The sequence below is a fragment of the Amyelois transitella genome, chromosome 22 (assembly GCF_032362555.1).
Source record: "Amyelois transitella isolate CPQ chromosome 22, ilAmyTran1.1, whole genome shotgun sequence".
NCBI classification, from domain to species: Eukaryota; Metazoa; Arthropoda; class Insecta; order Lepidoptera; family Pyralidae; genus Amyelois; species Amyelois transitella.
The window spans coordinates 3171875-3179973 of NC_083525.1; the positions used below are offsets into that span (position 1 = coordinate 3171875).

The following is an 8099-nucleotide window of genomic DNA, read 5'->3' on the forward strand; positions in this document are numbered from 1 at the left end:
TATTGAGCTGTATTCAGGAAATCAGACGCAAAATTACCGGAATTCATGATAGCTATTTAAAAAAACATACAAACATCTTTTGTTTTCACTCGGAATTGTCACTGTGACAGTTCGATTTAAAAAAATTCGTTTGAAAGTCGTTAGGTTGTGCCTGAAAACGAACAAGCACTAAAATAATTTTATCCATGTTTTCAGCAAAGTGATAATTCCTCCTGGTTCTTCGTTTTTGTTTCATGTGGAATAAGTGTATTTTGTTACCTCTTTCATGCATTTGTAACAATAACCAAATAAAGGTTTAGGACACGCGGTTATCTTCAGTTAAGCAACCAACTCTGCCGCGTTTTGTCTAAAAAATCTATCAAAATTCTGCATTACAAAATGGATGATTTTTTGAAAATTGAGAAGATTGGTGAAGGTACTTATGGTGTTGTGTACAAAGGGAAAAACAAGATAACCGGCCAATTTGTGGCTATGAAAAAAATTCGACTTGAATCGGAAGATGAAGGCATACCATCCACGGCTATCAGGTGTGTTATGAATAAATTGTTTTCTATTTTTATACGTTTGCGACTAAAATCATTATAAAGAGCAGGTTCGAGCAAACAAAATGAGTGGTGTATTTATAACTACAGTATTTTCGCGGTCTCCCGCGTAAAAAGTAAAAATCCTTTAAAGTAACAAGTAAACTTCCCATTGGAATTTTGGAAATATCTCATTAATACCATCCCTAGACCATATAGGTGATTAACTGATATGCTAAATTTCAAATCTCAAGATCTAGTGTGTTTAGTAGTAGTGTAGTAGTGGTGCATTATTGTTATGTTAGTCAATTGTACTAATATTAAAGCAGCTTTAAGATTTTTATTGTTACACACTCAATTGTGAATCTTTATCCATTCCCAGTCTAGAGGTGATCAGTAATTGCTGTAAGTATTCAGGTACACAGATCACAATAAATGCTTTTTACTATTGCAAGTCAACTTCTCATGTCTGTCTACAACCAAATATTCATTAGTCCCAGTGTTTAATGTAGACCAAAATTAATGCCTTTCTATCAAATGTTATCTGCAAACCTCATAATAAATTTTCAATATTTATACAGATAGGTATTGTTCAGTACAAATTATAATCTTGTTTTGACAAAACACTGGCCCTTTCAGAGAAATTTCCCTCTTGAAGGAGTTGAACCACCCCAATATAGTGAAACTTGAAGATGTTCTCATGGAAGAGTCTCGGCTTTACCTAATTTTCGAGTTCCTCTCTATGGATCTGAAGAAATACATGGACTCTCTTGGATCAGGAAAAGTGAGTGTGCAACCTACATGTACCTACATGTAACCCCTTACTCAGTAGAGTTAACAGGCCTAATAGACTCAAAAAGACTAGTAATAAAAGTGCTGTTGGGTTAGTTTACACAAACAAGTAGAGCAAGTAAATGCGAAATCATTTGGGATTTGTGCCATTACATTACCACTAGTTGACATGATTAAATCACATACATGTTTGCATTCATTTGTTCAACTCATTTAATCAAGCAAAACTTGCACTAGGCCCTCTGCTGTTGTTATTTAATTGCCTGAAAAGGGAAATGAATGTCAAGATGACGGAGCCACCTCGCAAATATTGTCGAACCAGCTCTTAGTACCTGGTTTGTACCTGTTGGTACCTATATCAAAAAATTTTGTACCTCAAAGAATTCAAAAATATTGATTGTGATATGTGGTTCCTCCATCTTGACGTCAAAATGGTGGAACCACCTTCGTTTCTTATAAAAATATAATGTATACCGTCGAGATGACCACACGGACACTTAGTACCAGGTTAGTACCTCCCAAGATCTTATCGCTATAATCGTTTTTTAAGAAAATAATTAACAAAAAGAAAATGACAGAAGTGCCTGTGATTAATTATAGCAAAATGTATTAAACGAAAACTTGTGATTAATTATAGCAAAATGTATTAAACGAAAACTTTACTTCAAAATAGTTCTAGGCCTTTAGGATTTAGTACAAAAAAATATATTTATTAATTATTTAAAAGCACAATGCAAATGTTATTTTATTTAAACGAGTTGTATATAACGAAATATATTTCAATAAGTTATAAATAATAGTTCTGATATTTCAATAAAACTATTTCTTATACATATTTAAATAAAATTATATCAAAGTCGAGTATAATTTAATAACAAAACATTAGCAAGCTTTTAAATTTTAACATGAATAAAGTGATTTGTTCACTTTATTCATGTTAAAATTTAAAAGTCCAGGGATTTGTTCTTATAATTTGGAAAGGAAGAGGAGGGAGGGTACTGTTGAACTGTTGAGGGAGCGCTGTTGAACTGTTGAGGGAGGGCGTATAAACTGTGTAATTTTATTTTTATTTCAAAATCCACAACCAGTGAATTCCTTTTTCAGTTTATGGATCCTGCGATGGTGAAGAGCTACCTGTATCAGATTAACAATGCAATCCTGTACTGCCATCAGCGACGCATCCTACATCGGGACCTCAAGCCGCAGAACTTGCTCATTGATAAGACTGGTATTATAAAGGTCATTATTCTCTTTAACTTTTATTATAAGGATACAACTCCTAGGGAAAACAGGCATGGTTTTATTTTTATGTACCAAGGCGCACACTCCGCCCTAAGAACCTCATGGCAATGTGTTAGACATCTCTTGTTCTCTGAATGAATTTACAAGAGTGGCATATGCTGCAATATCTTACATAAGTAATAATTACATAAGTATGTAGTAGATAATATTATTATAGACTTCCGCTATTGTCACAACCTGTAATTATAGTTTTTAAGTTTTAAATTTTTGAAGATTGGCCAATCAAGTCTATCTGTAACATAGATTTGTATCATTTAGATCAGTAGATAACACCTGAAGAGACAAACAAACAAAGGAATAAATTTACTTTCGCAATTATAATATTAGTTTGGATATTTGCAGGTGGCTGACTTCGGCCTCGGGCGCGCGTTCGGCGTGCCGGTGCGCGTGTACACGCACGAGGTGGTGACGCTCTGGTACAGGGCTCCGGAGGTCCTGCTCGGAAGCCAGAGGTAACCTTTTTCACATTATGCCCGGCACATCAGCTGACTTGTTAATGTGCACAGTTAAAAATGTCGATCCAGTTGGGGTATAGTTGTGTGGTTCCGCTATTGTATTGCAATATTGGGAACCATTTCTCATATTATGCCGCGTGCTGTGTGGTTCCCGGTACCAATACAAGAAATAATAGTACCACTCCATCCCTTTCCCATGGATGTCGTAAAAGGCGACTAAGGGTTAGGCTTAAAAACTTGGGTTTCTTCTTTTAGGCGATGGGCTAGCGACCTGTCACTATTTGGATCTCAATTCCATCATTAAGCCGAGCAGCTGAATGTGGCCATTCAGTCTTTTCGAGACTATTGGCTCTGTCTACCCCGTAGGGGATATAGACGTGACTATATGTACATATGTATGTTCTCATATTATGATTTTGACTTATGTAAGAAATATTCTTGTTTTCAAGGTATTCATGCCCGATAGACATCTGGTCTGTGGGCTGCATTTTCTCTGAGATGTCGTCCAAGAGGCCACTGTTCCAGGGAGACTCGGAGATCGATCAGCTCTTCCGCATTTTCAGGTATATTTTAAATATTGTTTTACTGATAACAAAATATACAGTCCACAGTCAAATCATTGTATAACCACCCGCGTGAAAAGATGTATAGACCGTAAGAAAGAAATAAAGGAGGATTTCGCAACGGAAAACCGGTATTTACCCCTACGAGGTTATGGGCTTTATGATAGGATTGAAATTCAAAAAGCCATACACTTATTGTCTTTGAAGACCACCATGGATAAAGACGTACTTTAAAGGTTTATGTATTTTCTTATGCGACATGTTTATTTTAATTACAAATTCATTTCAAAATCCCCAGTTTCTTCAAACTTCTATGAACGGTATATTAAGTATATTCTAACTTAAAAGTAAGTGCAAAGTGCAAGTCTTGGCTTACCCCTAAGACCGAGCAAACAGGAAGCTTAATATGTATTAATGCAACCCGTTCGAAGCCGGGGCGGGTCGCTATGGCCTGTCCAGTATGATCCATTGATAAACTTTACCAATAAAATGTAACATTTGTTTGTTGCAGAATGCTGCGCACCCCCACTGAGGACATCTGGCCAGGCGTGTCTGCTCTGCCCGACTACAAGCCCACATTCCCTAACTGGAACACATTCAACCTTCACAATCATGTCAGTATTCACGTCACAACTGTAATAACTTTTGTAAAAAATGACAACTTTTTTGTATTGGTGCCGTATGGTTCCCGGCACCAATACAAAAAAGAATAGGACCACTCCATCTCTTTCCAATGGATGTCGTAAAAAGGCGACTCAGGGATAGGCAAACAAACTTGGGATTCTTTTTTTAGGCGATGGGCTAGCAACCTGTCACTATTTGAATCTCAATTCTATTATTAAGCCGAATGTCGCCCCATTCAGTCTTTTCAAGACTACTGGCTCTGTCTACCCCGCAAGGGATATAGACGTGACCATATGTATGTATGTATGTAAAAATGACAACTGCCTCCAATCCATGTCCTTCTTTTTTGAAGTCGATGAACAAGTTTACTCTCATGATAATTAGATGGATAGATATACTGCCCTTTATTGCACATAAATTTATAACAATCAATTTTTCAAAGCTTATGTTAAGGTAATTTCCAAATTCTAGGCAACCATAAGAACATTTCGTCAACGAGACTTTGTTGTCGGGTAGTAAGAAAATATTAAGAGAAATTGCTACTGCGCTTTTAATTAATTAATAGTCATACAGCCATGCTAGTTAGGTCTAATATTTGAATAAAATGGCCGGGAACCATTTTTCGATACTTTGGGATACATACATATTTATATGACATGACTGCTCGATGGTAAAAGTGCTTTTTTTTCTCCTAATGTATCGTATCACATTGCCTACTCATAATGAGTACATGTTTCTCAAATAGGCAACTCCCATATGACTTCAACATGTTTTTTTTACACTTTTTACATTTTACATTTAAAACTTCTAAATTTCCAGGTCCAAAATCTAGATGAAGTCGGAATGGACCTCCTACAAAAGATGTTGGTCTACGACCCGGTGAAACGCATATCAGCCAAAGAGGCCCGTAGACACCGTTACTTCAAGGACGTGAAGCTGCCCCCCGGCCTCGCTGTCAACTCCGCTTACATCCGTTACGTGGCCAACGGCTCTTCGGACACCGACAGCAGCGTTCAGAGTGTATAGTTTTGCTAAAATTTTAAGGAGTTTTGATATGTGCCGTGTGGTTCCCTGTACCAATAAAAAAAAGAATAGGACCACTCCATCTCGTTCCCATGGATGTCGTAAAAGGCGACTAAGGGGTAGGCTTATAAACTTGGGATTCTTCTTTTAGGCGATGGGCTAGCAACCCGTCACTATTTGAATCTCAATTCTATCATTAAGTCAAACAGCTGAACGTGGCCTATCAGTCTCAGACTGTTGGCTCTGTCTACCCCGTAAGGGATAAAGACGTGATCATATGTATGTATGTATGTATGTATGTTTTGATATGTAGATAAAGATAATGATTTGGTATGTTCTCACAAGAAGTTATAGTTTTACTTTTCCACATAATAACAATAGGTCGTCTAAGTAAATTGACCTTTACATACATATAGTCATGTCACGTCCCTTGCGGGGTAGACAGAGCCAACAGTCTTGGAAAGACTGAAAGGCTAAGTTCAGCTGTATGGCTTCATGATGGATGACCTATCCTATACGGAGTTTTATTGTAAAACTCTGTAAAGGTCAAGTTACTTAACACAAACAGTTGAATCGTCTTTGTAGAACTCTTGAGTTATTATTTACAGTAGATTTTCAATTTTATATTTTATTTTATATTAGCAGTGTCATTGAATTATCTAATTTTCACGGGAATAAGCCAAATTATCAGTAAAATATCGATTGGTTTGATTGTCTTTGGTTACTTAATACTTACATCCGATAAAATTTAATTGTAAACTGGATATGAATAAAATTGCGCAGAGCGTATAATCTAATAGATTGGTAACTTTTACGGAGTTTTTACTAAGATGGAACTGGAATTTTAAATTTATGGTTGAAGCGGCTTTGTGGACTGAGAATGATTTATTTTTACATAATTTCGATATAAGTATTGTTCTCGAAGTATTGATAGTTTAAAGTTCTAAATTATCAATATCTCGACATCGATTCTGTGAGTAGTCTTGGTAATTTGACCTTCACTTAGCAGTATGCAGAGAGAATATTCGTTGTAATTTGAATTAAGTTTTAAGATGAAGTGATTGGAGCGACTTTGTGGACTGAAAATGACTTATATTAACAAAAGTAACTGAAAATTATATATATATATTTATATTTTTATACTAGTAATTTGGAGATAAAATCTGAGAAAACAGTTATGGTAGTTACAAATTTATGAGTGAGAATGATGTTTAGTGCAATTGGCTTATTCATTTGAACTTATACAAATACTCTCGGACCATTTTAAATACCAAAAGACCAACTGCACTAAACACTAATCAAGGTGTATATACATATATAAAGTGTTTGATACGCCGAACAACTCGAAGTTAATACCGATATGTGCCCAAAATATATTTACTATTATCTTAGACGAAGACATGGTGCTTGAAGGAAATTACCTAACTATATATAGGCAGTAATAAATTTGTTTTTTATTGTACTAAGTTAACGTTGGGGATTCCATAATAGAATAATTCTCACTGCCATTACGACGGAATCATCAAGCTTGTGTGAAAAGTTTTTAAGATCATAGCAATTGGAAATCCGTATATCCGTTATAGTTTTTCTTACTGGGACTTTAATTTACCCAGACGAAGTCGCGGGCAACAGCTAATTTTACCTTTAACATTGTAATTGTCAGTTTGTACCAAGAATGCGTTAATTGCTTGATTATGATTATATTTGATGTGACTTTAATATATTTTCCATTTTCGTCGATTTAAGTCGTTAATTGGATAAACTTTTTTCTTTTAGCCTTGAAAGGCTTCTCAATTTAAGTATGAGCGGGGATGCATAGTTTTAGTTGTAAGATATTTAAGTGCGGACTTATTATAAGTTTGATGTCTAGTATATGCGTCTGGTACGCGGATAAAGTTTTGAACGCACTTGCTACAAGACACCGACATGATACGACTCAACCCTTCAAATGCCATTAGAATAATTGGTGCTGAATTGACGCAACTACGACGCATCTGTTTTCTAATTTGGAATTTCACTAACTTGTCCCACGTCGATGACAAAAATTATTCATTTATATCCCTGGACATTGCATAAAAACAAAACTCTTATTCTACTTGTCTGAATTAGTTAATTAATCGTTTAACACGTCTGGATATGGTCAAGTATATGACGTGCTTTAACGTATAGAGACGAGGTACATACTATGAAAAAAATAATTTCCCAGCTGCTTCCATTGAAGTTTCTGTAACTAGAATTGAACAAAAATTGTTGGGCTTCAGATTAGCTGTGTATACATTGCTTGCTCTCATAGATAATAATAGAACGAGACAACTTATTGGAATCTGCGTGTTATTGGTGCTGCTGTTTCTATAGACCTATTTGTCAGTTAACTTGCAGACTGAGGAAAATCTAATTTGTCGCGTCGCGTCGGGTCGCAAGTGCGTTCGGTGCACAAAGTATTGGATTTTGTGTCAATATTAAACGCTAATAATGTGAATTTTTAACAGCTTTCACTGTATTTATTTTTATTAAGACTAGTTTAATGTATTAAAATATAGTTTAGATTTCGTCATAGACGTGACGTCATCATTGTAAATAGACATTGCCAAAAATATATGTGTGTCAGAATGGCGGGTGTACCTCACGGATTTTAATATCTGTTTTGGATTAAAAACGTACCTGATGTGTACCTCGGTGTACCTCTCCTAAAAATCTGTGTACCTCCTTCTATGTAAAGATTTTAAATAAAATAGGTACACCCGCCATCCTGACGTCAGGACCGCGGGTGTACTTCTAATTAGCATATGTAGGTAAGTAAACTGTATATGTAGATTTGG

At 35.7% G+C, this 8099-nt stretch overlaps 1 protein-coding gene across 1 annotated transcript; it reads left to right on the plus strand.

The window, feature by feature from the left end:
- Positions 1-100: 100 nt before the first annotated feature.
- LOC106137076 (cyclin-dependent kinase 1) lies at positions 101-7872 on the plus strand. The gene is made up of 7 exons (XM_013337830.2): positions 101-527; positions 1161-1305; positions 2418-2552; positions 2958-3067; positions 3520-3633; positions 4145-4247; positions 5077-7872. Exons 1-7 carry the CDS (start codon positions 379-381, stop codon positions 5281-5283), a joined length of 963 nt encoding a protein of 320 aa, XP_013193284.1. The 5' UTR covers positions 101-378; the 3' UTR covers positions 5284-7872.
- Positions 7873-8099: the final 227 nt, after the last annotated feature.

Bases quoted from the DNA above. Each gene is read 5' to 3' on its own strand.
- LOC106137076 (XM_013337830.2), top strand. From the start codon at position 379: ATGGATGATTTTTTGAAAATTGAGAAGATTGGTGAAGGTACTTATGGT. The intron at 2,553-2,957 runs GTCATTATTCTC...GGATATTTGCAG, and splicing joins ATAAGACTGGTATTATAAAG to GTGGCTGACTTCGGCCTCGG. The intron at 4,248-5,076 runs GTCAGTATTCAC...CTAAATTTCCAG, and splicing joins CATTCAACCTTCACAATCAT to GTCCAAAATCTAGATGAAGT.